The sequence below is a fragment of the Pavona decussata genome, unplaced genomic scaffold (assembly GCF_977016875.1).
Source record: "Pavona decussata unplaced genomic scaffold, jaPavDecu1.1 SCAFFOLD_32, whole genome shotgun sequence".
Lineage (NCBI taxonomy): Eukaryota > Metazoa > Cnidaria > Anthozoa > Scleractinia > Agariciidae > Pavona > Pavona decussata.
The window spans coordinates 2,212,554-2,235,000 of record NW_028145455.1 but is presented as its reverse complement, the minus strand read 5'-3'; the positions used below and the strand labels follow the sequence as shown (position 1 = coordinate 2,235,000).

Sequence of the window (22,447 nt, the reverse complement as noted above, 5' to 3'; positions counted from 1 at the left end):
TCATGTGCAGAATAATGTGACTCCCTTTGTGATAAAAATACGTTTCCTCCGACTTCATTTTATGCCAAGCGTTTACGTCCGATCCCCGCAACAGAAGATAAATTACAGAATACGCATCTCTTACGTCACGCCCAGAGTTGTCCAAAGGTTTCACAGTAGTTTTTGCGTGCATGGACTCCGCGTAAAGGCCTCCCAAAGGAAGTGGAACAAGATTAAGCGTTTTTATAAGTTCGTCCGCCATCACCGATCTGAGGAATCATGAAAACGAGGTTTTATCGTTACCAGGTGTCACAGGTCACGAAATGATCCCTTCCGCGAAATGATCCCCGACCCCAGTGCCTCAGGCCCCGTTTATATGGAGAAAAGTTGTCCCGGGTAGAAGTAGCCTGCGTAGCAGTCGTTTCCATTTCCTTTTAGCCAGGCGGTGCAAGCGCGCGAGGGCATTGGGCAAAAGGAGCAATCTTACGATAATAAAAAAACTCACAATTCGTGAATAATGTGCTTGGCAGTAATCGCTTTTTCATACGCTTACGGACAATGAAAATAGACTACTGTATACAAATGAATGAACAACCTAACTCCCGGTTATCTTCGAGAATGACTTCAACACCGTTCAAAAATTCACCAAAGGAACGCCAGGCAAAATAATGACCTCACACTACCCAAGTGTAGGCTTGCAAAAGGCCAAAGGGCTTTCATCTTCCGTGGAGCAAAAAAATCTACAATCATTTATTGAAGCATATCAGAAACACGGGAAAACGTAGCGTTTTTTTTAAAAAAAGAATTTTTAAGAATTTTTTAATTCATGGTTTTTTTTATTATCGTATTTTTTTTTTCTCTCTATATTATCATCCAAATGTAAATAGTTTTCATTATTATTATTTTTATTTTCATGTATGACAGAAAAACCCCCCAAGGGGAGCTATACAATAAAGTATGTATGTAATATACTTTATGATGTCATGTGTCCAAAAATAACTTCAAAAACCTGTCAAACCGGTAATACCGACCATGACTGCCATAAGTTAAAAATAGAGCATGACATCATTGATCAACCTGTCAAACCAGTTCATAACCTGTTGGTAAGACTAAACTTAAATATGACGTCATCCTATAATGAGTAATCAAGACAATAGGCGGTGACGTCATCGGTGTTAATTTATGCACACGCGTATTAATGAGATTCCCCCGCGAAAATCCGGACAAAAACATCCCCCCCTCACTACTATAACAGGAATGCAAGAAGAGACAACATTTTCGTTCTCCGTAGTTTCAAGTGCCAGAGGTGCGAGAAACATCGTAATTCAAAGGAAGTTATCTCCTGGAACGGTGGATCGACAAGAAGCAGACTGCTAGATAGTGCAATATGCCGTGTTTGCTGACAAACACGAGGTTAACTCAAATGAATAATAATTTTAAACTCTGCAATTTACTTCAATGTCCCTTGGTTAATATATTGTGGACGGAAAATCGCGGAAACCGCATTTCAAGCCACAAAGTAACTTTTTCTCATAAAGTTGTTTACGCACAAGAGGAATAAAATAACGTAAAGATATCAAGAGCTATCCGGCCACATCAGTCAAAGTTTTTCAGATATGCTTTAAAATGGTTTTGTAAACTAATTTAACTTATAACATAAGAAACTGATACTTAAATGAGTAACAATAATTGTCAAGAAGCGTTTTATAGTTTGTTTCCAGTTTTATTTTTTTATTATTATTATTTTTAGGACAGGTCCTTGGCACGGACTCACGTTAATTCTGTGTTTTTTTAATAATAAAAATAGTGTATATAATCTGTAGACTTTGTTGCTGGTAAGGCTCCCTTAAAATTATTTTGAATTTCAGAGAATTGCTTTGAATTATAGGTGACGAAGTGTTTAAAAGTAAAACACTTTAATAGACTGTCAAAAACAGTTTTCTTCGAAGCACATATATTATTTATTACTCTAATTAAGAGACTGTGTTAAAATCTTTGGTTGATCAAAACTAGCGGCATCATTATCTCGCGAAAATTTTCTCAAACTTTCTGTGATTGTTTACGTAATGTTTAGAAAACGAGCAGGAGTGTTTTATTTTCATTGGACCAAAAGCTCGAACTACGCACTCGCCTACTTTATTTTTTTTTTTACAATTTCTCGTTCACTTGCTTTCAGTTAACGTAGCGATCTTGTTTATTTGTGGTACTGCAGTGACAATTGAAAGAAATCACTCAACAATGGATCATATTATTCACCAGTTAAAACTTTCAGACTTTACAACTGAGATAACAGAAACACGTTTTTGTATTTTGTACGTTTTGATTGAAGACACATAATCAAATTGTGCGAAAATTTTATTTTTTTTAGCACACTAGAGGACTTCGAAGTTTTCCCACAATCATCAGTAGCAAACCATAATCGATCGATCAGTCTTTGATGATTTCTATTGGCAATCGGATTCGGTTACAGTCAAATTCACAACTTTTCTTTACTGATCCATTCTATCAATAGCAATCAATATTATTCTTCGACGTTTATTGATTTCTATCCATCTTATTATCGATTAATTGGGTTGCTATGCGTGTTATACCACATACATACCTAAGGTCGCAGTGAGGCTTTCCCGATCAGTAGACCATAAAACAAACATTACTCCAGAAGATATTATTCTCCATATTTAGACATTTACTCCTTAAATGATAGAGTTTGATTTAAACAAAGAATTCATAACTTGAGAAACGGATCCAGTCCATCTTCAGGTAATCACGTGCACCCAGTGCTCTGTAATTAGAAATTCTCTAATAAATTTGATTGGCTGAGCAATATCAAATTGACGGTAAAAGCTTTAGATCTTGGAAATTTCTTAATTTGCAGATCGAACCAAGTTTCTAGTTCACATTTAAACCATCGTGAGCGAGCTTTTGTCAAAAAAGAAATCAACGAATATGCTGTGTTTTCACGTTGAACTGGAAGAAGCTAAGAAGTTGTGTTATTTGCTCAAGAACGGAAGCAACTGGAATATTTACATGTAAGATCTGCGACCCCAGGACAGAAAAGTCCAAACACTTGTACTTGAATTGTTTATCATTTAGCAAGAAGAGTTTTGCATTTGCATTGACCTTGGCTGAAACATGTCATAGAAAAAATGACGACTTAAAGGAATAAAGGAAAATCTTTTTTTTTTTTTTCTGTTATTTTCTGTGAAGTACTGGTCTTTTCCTACCCAACTCTCATAAGCAATTTGAAAGTAACTCCAAAGCGTGAAATTTTGCCAAAATTTCATTTTTCGAATACATTAATTCCTTTCAGTTTTCCCTATTGAGCATTTGTTTTGAATTTTTTGCAAGAGATTCCATTTTTAACGCTCTAAAAAGTTATTCTTATCTAAAAAACCTACCAGCACCAAAGACATTTGACATTTTTTTTATTTGTACTCTCCACTCTTACTGTAACATAAGCGCAAAATATATTATTAATACAGTATTAAAACATAGAATAATACGCAACTCTAAAATACAATAGGCCATTTTACAGTTGTGTGCCTAGTGACCTGGTCTTGAATTGGAAGCGAGGCTGGGGTTGACCTTGTTTTGATACAGACCTCACTGCTTTTCATATGTAAATGCAAATAGTTAGCATAAGAACAGTATGATCTACATATGAAAAGCAGTGAGGTTTGTATCAAAACAAGGTCACCCCCAGCCTCGCTTAGAATCCAAGACCAGGTCACTTAGCACACAACTGTAAAATGGGCTATTCAAATAGGGGGAGGAGAGTAGAGGGTCACCTCTAGTAAAACTTATACTGTGCCCCTTTAAAGGAAGTAAATTGATAAGAAAAGAAACTAAGTTGAATGGAAAAAATAAGAAAGATATAGCAGAAGGAAAACAAAAAACAAAGAGAAAAGAAAATCACAAAAAATACCGCAAAAGTTTCAGTTTCAATTACCTTCTTGTTACTGAATGAAACATGTGATATCTAGTTATTTTTTTAAAGCACAGGAGAAAGAGGCCAGGCAATTATCCCTGTAAATCTATAGGTTTCGTTTTACTGAATCATTTTTACGAAAAAAAAAAATAGCACATACAAAAAAAAAGAAAGTAGTTTTTCACGGAATGTCTTTAAACCTTCTCCCTGACATCATTATGTGAGGTAATAAGTTTCCTAATTGAGAAAAGTTAATATGCATCAAAATAATGTTTCCTTAACAAACTGCGAGAACGGACAATTTCAAAAGGGACAGATTGTTTTAACCTTTAGCTTCGTTAGTCTGAGATTAAAAGAAAAGAGATGAGTTTAATAAATCCTGAGAAAAAAATGATATTCGAATATATGAACGTTTTTGTTGATGACTTTGAATAATGGATGGATGGGATGGCCATAGTGTAAGGAGAGAAATTCGAGAGATGGTAGGTAATTTACACTAACAAGGATGTTGCGCAGCGGAAAAGAATTCCAGAGAAGTTTGGACATACGAAAAGCACTAATGACGTCACTGTTGACGAGAGGTCGGATTTTTCTGCGTTTTCACCATGAAGCAGTTCACTTTCTAGGCGATTTCTTCATTTATAATACCTTGAAATTTAGCTGTTAGTGCTTCAAGGTGAAAGAGAAACAAGTAGTCTTCATTTAAGTTGTGTTGAAGTGAATTGTCAGATGGAGTTGACAGGAAAAACAATATCACGGCACACAGCTGATGGAACGAGATAGAGACATGGAGATGTAGAAGACAAAGGCGTTTTAATACTTTAGCTCGGGCACAAAAGTGCTAAGCAATTAGAGCAGGGTTAGAGTTTTGCTTTACCAAACAAGTACGCACTGGGGAATACGGTAGTGACGATTTTGAACTTGCACATTTTACCATGAGTCTTTTGTATGTTAAACCTCCTATTTCATCATTTTTTAACCATCTGCTAATGTTCTCTTTTTGCCTCCTTGGTCAAAAGGTGCATTTATATCATAAGAGTGTTTCGTTTTTTTGCGAAAGGAACTAAAGACCCCCTTGTGGTGCTATTAGTATTTTGTGATGAGTACCGGACAGAAACTAATGAAAGCATATTTAGCTTTTACTCTACTTGTTAGCCTTTATCTCTCATTGGTTTCTAGTCTTTATTCTTTATTTCTTAATCACCTGTCAGCTTTTTTTTCCAGGACCTTCCTCAAAATCATTTCAGTGAGAGTTTCTCCTGGTTTAACCCTTTAACCCCTAAAATCAAAGTGCAAATTCTTGTATCCTGTCTCCTCAGGGACTGTGCAATAATTACCTGGAGGGGGGGATAGGGGAAAATCATAACTAGAGACAGAGGGGGTGCACGTAAAATTTAATACATACAGGGGGGCATTGCCTTTTTCACTCTTTTTCACAAACTGGAAAAGTGGAAGAGGAGCTATAAGAAGTCAAATATTTATACTTGCTTACACAATAAATTGCTATGTAACTATTAAGTTTGACTTTTTAACAAAGTAAGCTGATAAGTAAGTCAAAGTAAGCTCAATCTGACAGGAACTCCTTAATCGCATTTTCAGATTCTCCAACAAAGCTTCTGGAGTTCAGAAGATCTCTTAACAAGCTTTATCTGCTGCAGATGTAAACAATGAAGGAGTTTCATGATCAATCCCTTCAAGTTGCTGGATGCCATATATATCAATGGATCATACTCGTTGTCAATTGGTGACCCCCCAAATATGCAAGAGGCTCTCTTCTTTCTCGCCTCTGCAGTATGAATCCTGCGCCTATTGGCTTTGGCACTGCTTTCCTTTCCCTTCCTACATTCTGAAGATTTTGCTGTACACAGTATTGGGAAAGTGGCAGAAAATTTTGTCATCTTTCTCTCCATATCTTGAACAAAATTATCAATGTTCTTCTCAGTTCCTGTAGTTATGAAAATGAAGAATATCTGTCTTAAATTTGCGATGGCACGTTAGACCTCTTTGCAGTTTGTCAGTTGTTTTCATGAATAGGCCATTGTCATGCTCAGTAATTTTATTTTTCAATGTTTCTAACCGTTGTCTTTACTTAATTGCCTCGCTCTTGAATCTCAATATATTTATATTGTCATCTGAAGTACTTTTTGTGCCTGAGTAAATCCAATGTGTAAATTAGGCATAAGGGAACAAATAGCCTGTGAACAGGCTCCCGTAGCCGGATCCCCTACCGTAGCCTGTTCACAGGCTAGGAACAAATGGGGGGGGGGGGGGGGGGAGGAAGAAGGGGAAGGGGGGGGGGGTAAACTTAACATTATCAGTAGGTGAGGGGAGGTTAAAGTTAATTTTCCTTAGTGAGAGGGGGGGGGGGGTGGGTGCAACTTAATTTTGAGCCATATTTTACCTGTTCCCCCTCCCTGCCCCCCACATCCAGGTAATTACTGCACAGTCCCTTACTTTCCTTATAAAAGTACTGGGGATAAGTCATTAACATATCAAGAAAATCCACCTTGGGTGATCATATCCTTAAGGAGGCTCAAAAAGGTTTTTAGCTACATGAGTACACATAACCCACTCCTGCCATAGTGAAGGTGTACCAATACAATACAATACAATATTTATTTAAAGTCGGGGGCATAGGGAGTGGTCGCCCAATCTCCCGAGCCAGGGGCTTGTGATAAAAATGCTCAACTAAAAAAAAAAATACAATATAAAAATTACAATCACAATGTGAATATTTATAGATATCAAAAATACATAAATGGTAAAAATGGTAAAATAGTACAAAATGACTCAGATGATTTGTGATATTTCTAAGGGAGAAATGTATAGCCAAGACAATGAAAACTACAATGTGATCAAGAAATGCAGCGATTGCATCGACATCCTGATCGATGCAACTAAATGAATCATTGTGTCTATTAAATTCAGGCACACAGAACCTCAGAAGTAGAAATGCAGCGTAAAATCACACAAACCAGAAATATAAGCTGCAGAAAACATTCATTTTTATCCTGAAATAATTTTGCACAGTGATGATGCATCTTGATTTTATTATTATACCACTTCAAATAGAAACATTTGGGATGAAGTTAGCCATTGGAAATTTCTGTAGGTGAAGAAAAGCTTGGCTCGATTTCCACTGCTCCCTCACGTCTGGCTTTCCTCCCGCTCATTTCCAGAACAGTGGCTGGTAGTTGAGTCTAAAGAAAAGCTTTTTTGGATATAACACAAGACATACTGGATAACGTCTTGTCATATTGCCAAAAGAGTTAAATAATTTAGGGTGCTTTCCAACAAAGCAATAAAAACGGTACGTCACTGCATTAGTTTTTGAGACAATTTGCAAAAACTGAAATTCAGAGGTCCATTTTGTAGAGCTGACCTGTTGCCATGACAATCTGACATCAGAACTAGCCTTAAATTATTGCCCAAGAACTGAGTTACAAAGATGTTTATAGTTTGTCCACATGATCAGATTCACTTTTTTGTAATTTTTCATCATTTCACCAACAGTACAACAATGAAAAACCCTTGCGAGCCTATTGACCTCAGGGGTTGCTGGTAGCTTGCCATTTTGCTGTTTCTGCGTTTCATGACATAATACCATGGAGAGGTATGTTTTGTAGACCACACACCAATCCATTCATTTAAATGCTCTTCACTGGCTACAGCTGTACCTCTCTACAATGGCCATAGCTCGCTATTGTAGAGTGTTTTTTTATACATTTAGTGATCAGTTCTATTATTCTCATAACCTGTATGTATTGGCTATTTGTAGGGTATCTGGTCGCTGATATCAAAACGGCTTCACTTGATTAAGTTGACAATGTAGCAGTTCTCATAAGGTCTCAGGTGATTGGCTTTCAACCCTTCTAGAAAACAATAGAACAAATAACAGAACAATACCCCCAACCCTAAAATCAATAAAAGCTGCTACAAAATTAAAACAATTACAATCTAACGAGAGCTGCTACACAACTGGTTGAAGTTACTTTGAACAGAAAGTCTCCACAATATCCTTGTGCTGTGGAAACATCCCTAGCATCTTCTCTTTCTCACCGAACTCACAGTCTTCGAAGTCAAACCCAGGTGCTACGACCACGCTTAACAAACAGTAGCTGTTCTTGTCTTCCAGCTCCACAGCAAACCACACGTTCTTCGGTACGTGATACTGGAAGTGCGCTTTAGGATCTACCGTTGGGTCTCCAATGGTTTCCGTCTCGTATTTACCATCCTCGGTTATCATATGCAGGATAACGTGACTCCCTTTTTGATAAAAGATGCTCTCCTCCGACTTCACTTTATGCCAAGTGTCTATGTCCGATCCCCGCAGCAGACAATAGATTACAGAATACGCATCTCTCACGTCACGCCCAGAGTTTTCCAAAGGTTTCACGGTAGTTTTTGAGCGCATGGTCTCCACGTAAAAGCCTCCCAAAGGGTGAGGAACAAGATTAAGCGTTTTGATAAGTTCGTCCGCCATCACTGATTCATGGAAACGAGGTTTTATGGTTACCAGGCCCCAGTTGTTCAAAGAGCGGATAATTTTATCCACTGGATAGGCTGCTATCCGGCAGTTAAAATGTGTGCAGTATTTTCCCGATAATCCTAAAATTTGTGAATAGAGTAGAAGCATATGTCAAATTTAAGTATGGGATTGCGTGGAAAACTTGCCACTGAGAAGCGTTGGTTGGAGTACATTTGCTCCGCTAGATAGTGATTTATCCAGTGAATAAAGTTATCCGCTTTTTTGAACAACTGGGACCATGCAGGTCTCCTTTTTCCGTTAGCTCCATCGACCAACACCTACAAGTTGGTCAAGCCTGCAAAAGTAAGCGTCTTCTATATCTATGCCAATGAGCGGAAATCAGGGCCTAGGCTTCTGGCAGAAATATACATCGGTAATTCCAAAAAACGTCTGCTATCAAAATTTGATATTAGAAAAATAAATTTCGATCCGATTGCCGCTTTAATTAAGTATAAAGACGATATGATTGTATATAATTATATTATTAGGAATTTGAGCCACAGTTTTAATGTATATAGCATATCGTTTAAACATACTTTTAGGTTTGTGATTTGATGTTAATACTTAATTTCTATTTACTTTATGTATTTTATCCGTAAATACACGACCCCACCAGCTCCACTGAATACTCCATCGTGTTTAAATAAAGTGCTCAGTTCAGTTCAGTTCAATTCAGTGTCCAGGGTAGTCGATCGATTGAATTCGATATCGGAAATCAATCGACACAATCGTTTGTTTTCTTTTCTCAGTTGCAGCGCATGGCAACAGAAAACTTTCCGGTTTGAATAAATGAGAATTTGGGGGGTTTTCTTTCTTTCTTTCTTTCTTTCTTTCTTTTTTTATCTTAGATCGCGTGAATTTAAATTGACAATAAGTTCACCATCACTACATGGTTTAGCAATTACTTGTAAAAGAGAAATTGTGCGTGGTAAAATCTTTGTAATATTTCCATATGAGAAAATTAAACGCACGAAACAATCTTGACAGAATCTTGCAGATAGTTTTAAACTAAAAATTTCAAAACAATTCTCACCAGTTTTCATTTATTTTTGCATGCATGTCAGTGATTTTGAAGAATCAGCATCTTTTCTGAACCCTAAATTCCCTTGAACTAATATCCGAGTCACTCCGCTGTGGTTACCTTGATAGTCACTGATTTGACAGAGTACCCCCCCCCCCCCTCCCCCTTTATGAGATCGGGGGCCGGGGTGTCGTCAGTTCGGCAACCAGAAGCCGTCAAAATGCTCCGCGAGATAGAGAAGACAAATGCTTCAACTCTGCGCTCGTCAGCGCTCCATTTCAATTATAGCCTTTACTTTCAATGATCTCTTATCTCACCATGACCTCCGTCCTAATGGCCAATTGACCGAAAATTCATCTTCTTTGATGATGAAATCACTGCTAAAACACAGTGCCAACAAATTCCACTTAGCAGACAAATGCTTACACCCGGCGTGGCTCAACCACAGAGTTTCCAAAATGAGCAAATTCCATGGGGATGCGTGTTGTTAAACTTGACAAACATAACAAAGTGGGAGATTTCAAGGTACAGGATTCTGTAGAAAGGAATAACCTAACGTCGGTACAGGCCAGATGGAAAAAGTGCAAAGATTCGAACATGCGCGTAGCGCGAGACTCGCGCGGGAAGGACTACCTTTTACCTCCACTCGCGAGCCCTCACTTCCAGCCTTTTGGAGCGTGCCAACAAGTTTGTACCTAAGTGAGCCACGAGAACTCCGACGTATTTCTTAAATGTTCTTTATTTTTCTATTTACAATCCCATTTACAGCATGTTACAGAAGACTAGGTAAAGTATATTTATAAACGTGTTGATCTATTTACAAGCTGTTGCGTGTGTTTTATGGTAAGAAGAATTACAATCAAGTATATAAAAGACCATTGTCTTAGACTGGGAGAAGTAGTTTCTTTTCCCTTATATGCAATGCGCCAGCGAAGGTGTATAAATTATGCAAGTAACCGTATAAACACTTAGAAGAGGACTTATGCTCGATTTGTCATGCGCTTTGCATTTTTCTCGCGCTATGAAAAAAAGTTTGGAGAAAAAAAGTGGTCGTAGTCTGCCATTACCCCATTTGGCATAAATTAACCTATTTGATTACCACGTTTCATTGTGTTTCAGTAAAACTTCAGGCTACAAAGTATATTGATTTTCTTTTCCACTGTGTTAGGTACTTTGATGATCAATACAATCTACTAGGGCTGAAAACTTTGAAGTGAAAAATAGTAAGCGTGGAAATAATGTTTCTTACGAACAACAAAGCAGAACAAACCGTGGATTTAAACCTCTAAAAAAATTGTAGCATAAATACATCCAAAAACTCCAGTTAATAGCAAATTCTGAATTCAAATCGGTCTGTCGATGTGCTTTGTTTGTTAGTAAAACCTTTTACAATGGAAAGTAACTGTGTAAAATGATCTCTCTATATACAGTTATGTGAGCTGCGAATGAAACAGAAATTATTATCAATGGTATACAGAATCTTTTTTTATCCATGTCGCCTGATCACCCCAATAAAAACCAATATAAATTATTTATACAGCTTAAAATGTTCTTTTGTGAGACAGGGTAAAGGGTGGTGGGGTGGTGTAGGGCATCGATACCATATAGTGGACATAATCGATACAAAGTTTTGCGTCAGATTATCGATACTAAGTATTGGTTGTTTCGATAATATGCGACACTAGACATGGACCACTTGTTCGATTGTTCAATCTTCCTTTTGCGCCGATCAATTCCTCACACCCCGGCATGGTGCACGGTCAAATGCCCGGGAGGGGATATTGAATGCTGAGAGCGGGGAACAGGCCAATATACACAGTATGAAAAACCGTAACCAACAGATTTTGTATGAAGAACGTTTTACAGCGCGACCATCAGCGCAAACTTTAGTGGGGTCTAGGGGCTGTGCTCGAATCCTAACTGAGTAGCGATTGGTAGTGGAGCGTCGAGCTGCGCCCCTTAGCAATTACGAAGGCAACGGCAATGAGGACATCAAGTTTGGGGAAGAATTTTCCTATCTCTTTGCGGACTGACCTGACCGCCGTCCATACCAATTCAGTTCCTGGATAGTTCAGCCACATTGGGCAAACTCAACGAGGTGGAATAATTATGTTTGTGGTCTGGGAAACGCGAACAGATTGTTTTTAAGGAGCAATTTACTCGTCGTTGCTGTCGCAGTTGCTTAAGTCCTCTGAGTGATGTTAATGCTGGCGTGCTCTTGGCGCTTGCCAGAATGTTCATCCGTACTGATGGTTCCCTGGCGGGTATTTTACTACTGTTGTTGATACTTACATCAGTTGTAGAGCTGCTAAAGCGCAGTTTCTCTCTCCACCACAACCTCTTTTTCCTCGTACTCAAGTGATTTGCTTTCAGGGGGTCTAAGTGCATTCAGCCTCATGGAAGGTGGAAGAGAGTTCCGCCGAAAGTCACGAGCCCCCCGAAGTTTCGCCACCATGCCCTCGAGTCCATTCGATGAACTCACTTGAGAATTCCGCCGCATTTCAGCGCTGGAAATTGAATACTTTCTTTTGGAGCTTGTTAATTTGGGAATCTGTGATGTTTTTACTTTTCGACAAAGCGTGATGCAGTCTTTTTTAAACTGGCCCGTGAATATAGCGTACAAGAATGGGTTCGCACAGCTGTTCAGCGGAAACACGAACACAGTAAATATTTTAGCCTGTTTAAGGCTCACAAAGTCACTACCGAAGGCCGCTGCAAGTGAAAGGACAGTTATGGGCGCCCAGCAGGCAAAGTCTGTGAAAATAAGCAACGACATGCGTTGAGCAGTTTTAAAGTCATTCGTATTCCAGGCGTTGGAGCCACGAATAGCACTGTAAATTTTTATGTAGCAAGTGAGTATCACAATGAAAGCTGACCCATTGAGTGACAGAATTGACGTCACGTAAACCAGTGATTTCGTATCTCTGGTCTCAAACGGAAGACAAACGCTGAACTTTGTGTAGTCGCTGACTTTAAATAAAGGCAAGGTGGCGGAAATCAAGGCAAAACTCCAGCCAATAAGCATAACAACTGATGTCTTTTTCAAGCTCATTTTCTTTGTAACGTCCAGTGCATGCGTTATGGCAATGTACCTCTCCACGGTGATAACAGTCAAAGTAAATACGGATGTTTCGCTAGACAGAACAGCGAGAAACCCCGCCGTCTTACAGCCGTCGCTCAACTGCCACTCAACACCATAGCTCCGAAAGTTTCCTCGCGTGGACGCATCCACAATGGCTAATAGACCGAGATAAATTCCCATGCACAAATCCGCCACAGCCAAGTTGCAGATTAGAAATCTGGACACGTCCATTCGAGACCTTCGCATAATGGTGATGAAGATGACTGTGGAGTTGCCAAGCAACGCAAGCAAGAATACGATCCAGACCCCAATTCGAAGCAGCGAAGAATCCATAAGGTCGTCACAGGGGAAAAAAGGATCGGCTGGCTCTGGCGTGCATTTGACTTGGCGATTCTCTTCCTCCTCGATTAGGATCATATCATTTGAATTCTGACCTGAACTGCCTGCGTCCGTCACTTTAATCTCGTCATCCGATCGCGAACTGCCCTCGAATTCGCTGCTTAGTATTGGATCTACTTCTCCGGATCCGAAGCCCGACAGATCATCGACCGTAGGTTGTGTCGCGTTATTTGCTTGGACATTGTTCCGGAGAAAAATCACGTCCCCCTCGTCCCATGTCCAGGCGTCTTTGTTCACGCTGTCCATCTTAATGTGCCCATTTGGCTTCTCTTTGTGTTTAGGCTCTTGACGGAACTCGCAGCAGTGATACGGATAATGTGCCTCCACAAGTTGAATCTTTGGTAGGTCTGCCGCCGGTAACTCCTTCAGTTCTCTGTTGTCTCGCACATTTAGCGTCTCCAGAGTTTGCAGGCCTCTTGAAGGAAGCACAGGGAATGAATTGTAGCTCAGGTCCCTGGAGACAAAAACACTTTACATCAACCTATTACACCTTGTTATCAACATGTACCGTTCTCGACGTATTTCTTACTGCACTAGTTAGGAGAATGTCTTAACAAATCAAGACGTTTCATCTTTGGTCAGGTGATCATTTCTTTTCTTGTAATGGCCATTATACTTGATTTAGTGATCGTATAATGAGAAATTGACTGCTGGTCACTAGCCGTAATTTTTAATAGTTTTTTTTTTTTTAATTTATGTTTAGCTTTCGGTAGTGACGAGTTCGTTCCCCTTGAGAAAATTTCTCCATTCAACCCCATCAATCTTAAAAGAACAAAAATTAAAGGTTCAAGGGAAATTATATTTTTTTGGAAATGCTACGGTGCCTACTTTTGTTACTGTGCATACGATCTGCGCATCTCGATATACTCGGGTTTCCTATGGCTGATGCCTACTAATAAAGGGATATTTTTGCGAGGTTTCAAACTATTCGGAGAGAAAGCAGAACTTATCAAGTGCTCTTGATATCCAAAACGAAATTTTTGGGTAACAATGCATTTTCAGAGATAATAAAGCTTCATTTTGGGAAAAAACTCCACACATTGCTTTAAATTTTTTTTACTGTTTTTTAGAATAATCGTTGCTTGATTATCTCTAAAACTTGCGTGGTTAAACCCAATTTTCTTTTTTGGATTTCAATAGCCCTTGCTAAGATCTGCTTTCACCGAATAGTCATAAACCTCACAAAAATACTTCTTTATTAGTAGGCACCGTCCTCAAAAAGCACCACCATATTAGAGCGCTCTTCGTAGAGTTTTCATTTGATGGTGACACTCAAACGTTAGAACTGCATTTTATGTCTGTATTTCAGAATTTAAGGTTTGGTTGTGGGTAGTGATCACGTTTAAAGATTCTTACAACAATTAATAATGTACTTACAGAATTTTGATCATTTTAAATGGTGCAAATACATCATCAGCGATGAATCTGATATCATTTTTCGCAAGATTCCTGCAGAGAAAAAAATCTCAACGAGTTACTTTATAAGAAAAATAGAGCGGATTCCAATTGAGTGTTGTAAAACCAAAACCAAAGTAATTACTCTGACCAATCACAACAGATGTAAACAACACAACGAGCCAATCAGAATTCGAAGCAAATACATGTAACTGGTGCCAAGCGCGGGAAAACGCGTGCGGCGAAATCACAATTGGTTTTGGTTTGGATTCCCATTGGTTGAGAAAGTGGCGCGAGTTTTGTTAGCCAATCACAGAGCCTAGTAATGCAAAACCAAGGCAAACGCGAAATTACTTCAACGGTCATAGCAAGCAAGTCACACTCACTGTTGCCCATTGTTAAAGCTTGTTTTCGAAATCGATTTTCGTTTTGTCCTGTTACGTTATAGGGGAGGATTTCAAACACAATGTTCACATGTTGCACAAGGAAACGTTCGGTGCAGCTATCCAAAGCCAACTTTGGTGCATAATTGTTTTGACAATATAGTTAAGGCAGTTTTCATTTGAGTGTCGTTTAACAAAACCAAAGTATTTACTCTCGCCAATCACAATAGACGCAAACAGCACAATGAACCAATCAGGATTCAAAGCAAATACATGTAACCGGCGTCAAGCGCGGGAAAACGCGTGCGACCAAGTCGCGAGTGGTTTTCGTTTTGCTTCTCATTGGTTGAAAAAGTGGCGCGTTTTTAACAAATTACACAGCGTGGTAAAGTAAGCTAAAGCAAGCGTGAAATTACTTTCAACGCTCAATTGAAAACCGCTCTTTTCTGAAATTTATTAGAACGTCTCAGGGGCGGACTGCAAAACTTCATCTGCAAACTTTGCGGAACCCAGAACTCACTCGATGAAATGTGCTGACAGAAGCTGTAGAAGGTCTTGATACACTCTTTTTTGGTGCTAAATTATTTTCTGGCTATTTCTACTTGAAAGCACAACAGTTTAGTAATTTTATTTTTCTCGTGCACAAGTTACTCACAGTGTCTCCAGTTTCGTGACCCCTTCAAATGTTCTGCTCTCAAGGCTCTGTATTTTATTCCCTTTCAGAGTTCTAAATCATAGATTTACAGAAAAACAACTTATTAGAAGATAGCCAAAGATATTTCGGATTCCGGATATACTCCCTACTCCCAGTGTTATATTCGTTTAAAGGCTTCTTGTTGGAGAAGCTTATTTTTAATTCTTTTTTTTTCTTTTAGGGGTAGGGAGGGAGGCCAACTACTGGTGAAAATTTTGCGCTTCAAATTTGCTTTGTTTTGACTATGAAAACGTATTTAAGCACTAAGGTAACGGCTTAAATAGCTTACCATATATATAGAGGTGGGCTTATTATAACAAGGACGCCGGTATGTCCCTGAGACTTGGGAGGTTACTTTTTGGAGGGGCTAATGTTCGGAATTTTATGGGTATATGCGATCAAGGCATTGTTCAGCAGACGAACATTTTACTAACACAATAAGAAATATGTGGTGTTAATTTTTTCAGAATTAAGGAAATTACTTACAAGTCTTTGAGATTTCCCAGTTCTCTCAAGGAACTCCCGATTGACGTGATTTCGTTGTGCTCAATTTTTCTGTGGAAATAAAATGGTGTTCTGGTTCTAAATGGATGAAATTTAATGTAAGAACTTGGCGATGAACCTTCCAAGACCTATTGTTGATTTAGATCCTGTGAGTTCGAAAGACCTAGTTGAAGGTGGTTGTCACATAAGGGAAGTGGTCAAAAACTACTATACTCGAACAGGACCCACCAAACCCCAAAATAAATGGTGGTCTCTGCCTGCATTTCCTTTCCTCAACCTCAAAAATGGTGTCTTTATTGCATAGCCACCCCTCTATCTAGTAGCTAAAAATGACAATGAGATTCAAACCTCACTTTTCTTGTTTATCTAGCAATGCTGACTCTTGCTAGCTGAACATTTTTGTGTCAACTCAATTTTTAAAGCCAATAAAATCTTGTCGGTAATGTTCACGAGATAGGTGGTGTCTTCGATAACTCCCTATTCCAGACAAGGTGGGTCCTCTTCGAGCAAACTTGTTATGACCAATTCCCTAAAACTGTTGTTGTTGTTGTTATATAGAACCAAGGTGAATGAGCTGTCTAATTTTTTTCTTTTTTTGTGGAACCCAGTGACCACTCTCTTCAGCAGGACATTTTGACGGAAGAGATTCTTTCTCGGCATATTTTTGTGTTTTGATCATAATTCAACGGCATCGGAAAATTAGACCTCCAAAAGTAGCCAACCCGATAGCTCTTAGTCTTGAGACTGTGGTAATTATTTTGATGCCGTTCGAAGATGATGCCGTTTGAAGCTGGAAGAATTCAGTTCAATTGAACACACTTGGGAGTGCGACGGTTATAAGGGAGCTTAAGCAGCGACGATGGCAACGGCAACGAAAACGTCACCTGAAAATATAACTTTATTTCATTTGTGCTACTTCGCGATTATTTCAACTCGCTCAACTTCTACAAAAACGGCGAACTATCCAGGAACCAAATTGGTAGAAGTGGCGTTCAAGTTAAGAGAGGAAATGAAAAATTTACCGTCGTGTGCTTACGTTCTCCAAAAAACTTGAAATTTGGTCATTTCACGTTGTCGTTTTGCAGAGGACAGCAAAGAAATGTACCAGAATGTAAAACGCGCGTGCAGAGCGATTGTTCAGTTTGCTCATTAAACCTCTTGTTTTGTGGCGTGGTCGTTGTCTTCGGCGTCGTCGTTGCTTAAGTTCCCGATAGACGGGTAATGATGACGGACACAAATCGGCATCATGCACGATTTCCTTCTCAAAACAAAAGTTCGAGAGGACGCAGCTTTAACAAGCCTATAGAACAATAACAGGAATTCCCTCCCGTGGATTGGTGAGTAGGATTAATGGTCAGTTACTAAGATTAACGATCATGTGATACGAGATGGAGCCCAGCAAAATGTAACAACACACACCGCGACTAAAGAGCCTCTTTGCTAATCCTTTGAGTGCAAAACGTAATACGAGTCGAGCGAAGAGAAAGCAGACGAAAAAACTACCAAGAAAGAGGTGAAAGCAACTGAAAGTGTCGTAATTCCTGGTATTTTATAGCTAGCGTTTCGCTGGTGTCTATCGTGCGAGATTATAAGCTCTAACGAAGTCGTTCTGAAAAATCCTGATTGAATACTTACAGCACGGAAAGCGATGAACATCCAGATAGGTCTGGTATGCGAGATATCCTGTTGAAATTCAGCGTCCTGTATGTGACAAATAGTAAAAAAGCTTGTTAAAAGGTTTTGTGATAAAAGTTATTTAGAAAGTAAATCAAAAAGAAACTAGTAAGGCTAAATTAAGGAGAAGTGTTTTCAATAAATTTAACTAATAAATTAATTAACTAAATCCCTATTTACAATGTTTAATTGAGCCTGTCCTTATCACTTCTTGAGGCAATAAACTTGATTATAATTTTATGAGAACGCAAAGTTATGAAATCCGGATACAAGAAGGCTTTCATGCAGCTAGACACACAGGTTACCAACATACTTTGACGGTGTCTGTGCACAGGCTACCAACATACGTTGTGAGTAGCAACACGCAAGCTACTGCCAAATTGAACCACCCGACCACTCTGAGGGTATCTGTGCATAGACTACCAACAACATTAAACAGCCCGATTGGCTACCTGTACACAGACACCCTAAAAATTGAACAGTCCGATTACTTTGACGACATCGCGATTTATTCTGAGTACCTTGTATTGGTAGTTCTGAGTACTCTAGGAGCGCCAACTTTCGTAAAATGATCAGTCTTTTGAACTCGATCAACAAGTAGCTTTCAGATTGAAGGGGGGAGGGGGTGGGTGGGCGAAGGAACAACTTAACGAGAAAAGTAAAGGTGGGAAAACAACCTTAATAGAAGAGGGCTTAACATGTTGCAGTTCTAGCAATGATTTTCTTTTCGTGTACTGTGTTTTCCTCGAACCTGACATCCCAAGAACCTGAAAAAGTCTGCAATTTCTAGTTACCATGGCGCTCGCTTAAACGGGATTCAACAACACTTACCAAAAAAGTACAGAAGAAACAAAATCAAATGTAACTTACAAGTCCAACAACTTCTTTTGCTTCTGGCAGAGGTCCTCTGGTAGTTCTCTTATTTCGTTGATTGTCAGAGTCCTGCGAGGGAAAATATTCCAAGCAACATAAGAAAAAATATGTCTTCTCAAATGCACCTTTTCTAGTGTCTTCTGGACGCCATTCCAGTCTCGCACCCAGAATCCATTTACCTGGAAAACCCGGAAATTCCAGTTGGAAAATCAAATGGTACGCATCATTCCATTTGGAGTACTTCTGAAATTATGAGCTTTTGGTCAAAGAGATGCATTTTTATTACTCCTTTTTGGATTTACAGCTGTTGTTCAGACATTTTGGATGTTATCCATCTTCTGTTAAGACAAGCTAAATCATTTCGTATTTATGCCCAAAATTTCCGTCCGGGTGGTTTGCGTAAATGGTAAGCGCCCCTAGTCTCCAGGCTTCTCGGCAGCAGTTGGTGTCATGACGACCTTCCGCCGACTAAGAAGCACCGAGATTCTGGGTAAGAGGCTGCCATCCGTGATAAGAAGTAAAAGTCCTCGTGTGCATTTCTAAAAACAACCAAATAAATATTTTACGTGTACATTTTTCGTTACCAGAAAATTTGACTTTTAATAATTTTTGACGCTAAAACGCTTAAAACGTTACGAGTACCGTTCATTGAGAGAAAATGGATTCGAAAATTTACTTCTCGGGCTCAAAAACTTGAGAAAGAACCTTTGCAGGTAAAATTTGACAGTTGACGTAAGGCTACAAGAGCACGTACAAGTATTGGAGAGATGTTGTCCCCGTCAAGTTAGGAAACTTGTCCAGCTTCACGCTCACTAGGTCCCTGAAAGATGCAGATGGAGAGCAGCATAAGAACACCATTGTATACACATAAAAAAGGTGAAACGTACGGCAGCATTAAAGGCCATGTAGCACAACAGTCTTTTTGAGTTAATTCTCAGGGGCCAGATTCCTCTTATGTTAAGATATATCCCATGTATTCTTTCTTAGAGCGGATTCCAATTGATTGTCGTAAAACCAAAGCCAAAGTAATTACTCTGGCCAATCGCAACAGATGTAAACAACACAACGAGCCAATCAGAATTCGAAGCAAATACATTTAACTGGCGCCAAGCGCGGGAAAACGCGTGCGGCCAAAACACAATTGGTTTTGGTTTGGATTCCCATTGGTTGAGAAAGTGGCGCGAGTTTTGTTAACCAATCACAAAGCGTAGTAATTCAAAACCAAAGCAAACGCGAAATTACTTTCGACACTCAATTGAAAACCGCTCTAACAATAACTTATTGCCATTGTAACAATCATTGTTCAGAAATAATGCTTAGAAAACATCATAACTTAAGGAGGGCTTGTGCCAAGGGGGTTTAGAATTACAGGACTCCGGGCTGAAATATGCAAGGCTCCAGTGCTCCTAGAGAGAAGAATCAGGACTATACGTAGGACTCAACAGCTTTACTCAAGGTGCCAGAACCCGGTTGAGATAAGTGGGAAAATTCTTCAATCGCATCCTGTCTTTTCGCGCCCTCTTCGTGTTCACTATCCTCAATAAACCGCCTTCAGCCGATTGATCCAGTATAGCGCTCGAGAAAGTTTGGTTTAGTCGTTCTCTGCATTCAAAAGGATTCTCGCGCTCCGTCTCCAGTAAACTGTCTTCAGTCGAGTGGTTAAATCTGATGCTCGGGCAAATCTATCGGAACAGAGAGAATGGATGCAGAAAACTCCCAATTATATCAAGATGCCTTAAGCAACCAGGCACAGGACTCCTCTCTGGGGCCCTGGGTTCCCTGGGACTTTGGGGAGCTAGACAAAATGGTTCTTGTCTTAAAAGGGACCAACCTTGATCCTGAGGACAAGGCTGAAAAGAAAAAACTGGCATGAAATAATGATAGAAATGTACTTACAGTCTTTCTAGTTTAGGTAGCATTGCAAACGCGCTGTGACCAACCCATTCAAGTTTGTCCCAATCGAAAACTCTGGAACAAGAGTAAGAGAACATCAAGAAGCTATGACAAATAATCCATGCAACGATGGTTAACCTAAGCAGTATTTATTTTGAATTAGAGCAACGCACAGTTTCGAACGAAAACCATGAGCCAGGCTAAATCCATGAAATATTGCTCGAACTTTCTAACACAGGAAATTGATGTTCTTTATTTCAATCCTCCTAGCAATTCGAAAAATTTGATTATGTTCACTGATTAAAAGTTTCTTCCAAGCATTTAACTATTGATTTAATTTAAAACATTCCGAACAGAACAAATTGTGTTACTTTACAAAAATATCCCGGGGGTGGGGCGGGGGGGGGGGAGGGGTAAGGATTTCCTGGTTATCCCGAGAGGGACTACCCTGCTAGCAGAGCGTTTCTTTCTGGCAAGTTTTTTTTAGCACGTACGAAGTTGTTCGCCTTTCCGGTATTTCGCGTAAAACATGCCGACTACGCGAATACTACATGGAGCCGTGACGCGAACAACTTCGCACATGCTAAAAAACTTGCCAGGAAGAAACACTCTGCTAGCAGGGTAGAGAGGAACATATATACAGCGCCCGTTTTCGATCTACGAGGAATTTCAAAGTACGCCAAACTGTGTGCAGGCGATCTAGCCACTAAAATTATTCAAATTCACCGCATTCCACGCAAAGGTGTTGCGAGAAGCTTATTAGCAGCCACTTTAAAGTAATTTGCCAATCATGTTCAAGGCACGACAATCCGTGATAGTAAAAGAGTCACTTTCTGGCTATTAAAGCTTAACTATTTGAGATCGCTCTGCTGGAAGAAAAAATGAAATCCCGATAATGTCGTCGGATTTTGCATTTAGTAGGCACGAAACGGTTTTGCGCCAAAACGACCGCGAAAGCTAGTCAAAGCTAACCCGAGTGACCTCAGATCCTGGGAATGGAAAGCGGTATAGGTATCGAAGGGTACTTACAAATGCTGTAGCTTATCCATGCCTTTGAAAGCATAATCCGGTATCCTACCGATTGGATTATTATCAAGCTCCCTGCAAGAAACAAGTAAAAAAAAAAATAAAAGATAGCAAAGGAAGCCAGAACGACACTGAAAGGTAGAAGCATCTAACATGCGAGCTTCCGATGAGCTGGAAAGTTGGAGACTTGTGGTAATTTATCTTAGCAGATTGCCCAGTGTTACACAATGTACTTTCGCGTGATACGACAATCGGAACGCGATTCTTTTCCCGACATCGCCTTTATTCATAAGTCACCTGTTCAAAAATCTGACATTAATTCAATACTAGACTTTAACAGGTCAAAGAGTTCATGATCACACTGTCGGCTTGGTCTTGCTCTGAAACGTCGTCTGTATAGTCAGGCCAGGTGCTGTAACATACGTTATGAAAGACACATTCTACAATGTTTCTCCCGCTTCCAAAAACGTTATCAGTCTTAGAATTGCGTTATAGGATAAGCAGTGCGAAATACAATTGAAAATTGACTCGAGCATGGCTGGACTTGACTTAAAAGGTTTATGTTGTAACGGCGATTTTCAGATCAACGCTGTCTCGCAGAAAGCAGATCATCTCGAGTAACATGGACACGCGGACGAGTTTCTTCGCAATTTTTTATTGGATTTGGTGCTGCAAAGATTTGGAGCGATTCAAACATCGAAGCAAGCGGCAATCGTCGATGCAAATCGTCTAGTGTAACATCGCCTTTACAAAAATACACAGGCTAGTTCAGACGTGATTCACACGGATTTATTTGGATTAACCATATACTTACAACTGTGTGAGATTCTTGAGATGGTTTTTGAAGGAAACTGGCACGTAGCTGAGATTGTTGTACCTCAGATTTCTAAAACAAACGAGACAAATACAACATATTTTAATGTGGGGCGCTGTCATTTGAATAAATTGGATACCTAAAAGAACACAATGGAACTTCTAGTAGCTGATCTACAGAGCGGCTCTTAAATTGATCTTCCACCATTTCCTAACACATTACAAATCTCGGCTTTTGCGCAGGGAGGGAAATCG

General features: G+C 39.5%; 4 protein-coding genes across 4 annotated transcripts in view; all 4 read right to left on the bottom strand.

The window, feature by feature from the left end:
* LOC146484607 (uncharacterized) overlaps positions 1 to 263 on the bottom strand; it is a 673-nt gene extending 410 nt beyond the window's left edge. The window contains exon 1 of the mRNA XM_085104643.1: positions 1 to 263. This exon is cut by the window's left edge and continues 410 nt beyond it. Within this exon, the coding sequence (XP_084960769.1) occupies positions 1 to 241 (241 nt within the window). The 5' untranslated portion in view covers positions 242 to 263.
* Positions 264 to 6,630: 6,367 nt separating this feature from the next.
* LOC146484606 (uncharacterized) lies at positions 6,631 to 8,391 on the bottom strand. The gene has a single exon (XM_085104644.1). It carries the CDS (start codon positions 8,388 to 8,390, stop codon positions 7,896 to 7,898), a length of 495 nt encoding a protein of 164 aa, XP_084960770.1. The 5' UTR covers position 8,391; the 3' UTR covers positions 6,631 to 7,895.
* Positions 8,392 to 10,177: 1,786 nt separating this feature from the next.
* The window catches only part of LOC146484605 (follicle-stimulating hormone receptor-like), a 36,069-nt gene continuing 23,799 nt past the window's right edge, over positions 10,178 to 22,447 (bottom strand). Inside the window, exons 9-18 of the mRNA XM_085104657.1 lie at positions 22,194 to 22,265; positions 21,383 to 21,454; positions 20,357 to 20,428; positions 19,215 to 19,280; positions 18,458 to 18,529; positions 17,549 to 17,614; positions 15,896 to 15,964; positions 15,371 to 15,442; positions 14,315 to 14,386; positions 10,178 to 13,391 (exon numbers count right to left, since the gene is read on the bottom strand). Of these exons, the coding sequence (XP_084960783.1) occupies positions 11,765 to 13,391; positions 14,315 to 14,386; positions 15,371 to 15,442; positions 15,896 to 15,964; positions 17,549 to 17,614; positions 18,458 to 18,529; positions 19,215 to 19,280; positions 20,357 to 20,428; positions 21,383 to 21,454; positions 22,194 to 22,265 (2,260 nt within the window). The 3' untranslated portion in view covers positions 10,178 to 11,764. The remainder of the gene's footprint in view (positions 13,392 to 14,314; positions 14,387 to 15,370; positions 15,443 to 15,895; positions 15,965 to 17,548; positions 17,615 to 18,457; positions 18,530 to 19,214; positions 19,281 to 20,356; positions 20,429 to 21,382; positions 21,455 to 22,193; positions 22,266 to 22,447) is intronic.
* LOC146484600 (potassium voltage-gated channel subfamily A member 3-like) overlaps positions 19,453 to 22,447 on the bottom strand; it is a 125,876-nt gene continuing 122,881 nt past the window's right edge. The window contains exon 3 of the transcript XR_014863603.1: positions 19,453 to 19,725. The gene's annotated coding sequence lies outside the window, so the exon portion shown is untranslated. The remainder of the gene's footprint in view (positions 19,726 to 22,447) is intronic.

Coding starts and splice junctions, on each gene's coding strand:
- LOC146484606 (XM_085104644.1), bottom strand. CDS start 8,390: ATGGCGGACGAACTTATCAAAACGCTTAATCTTGTTCCTCACCCTTTG.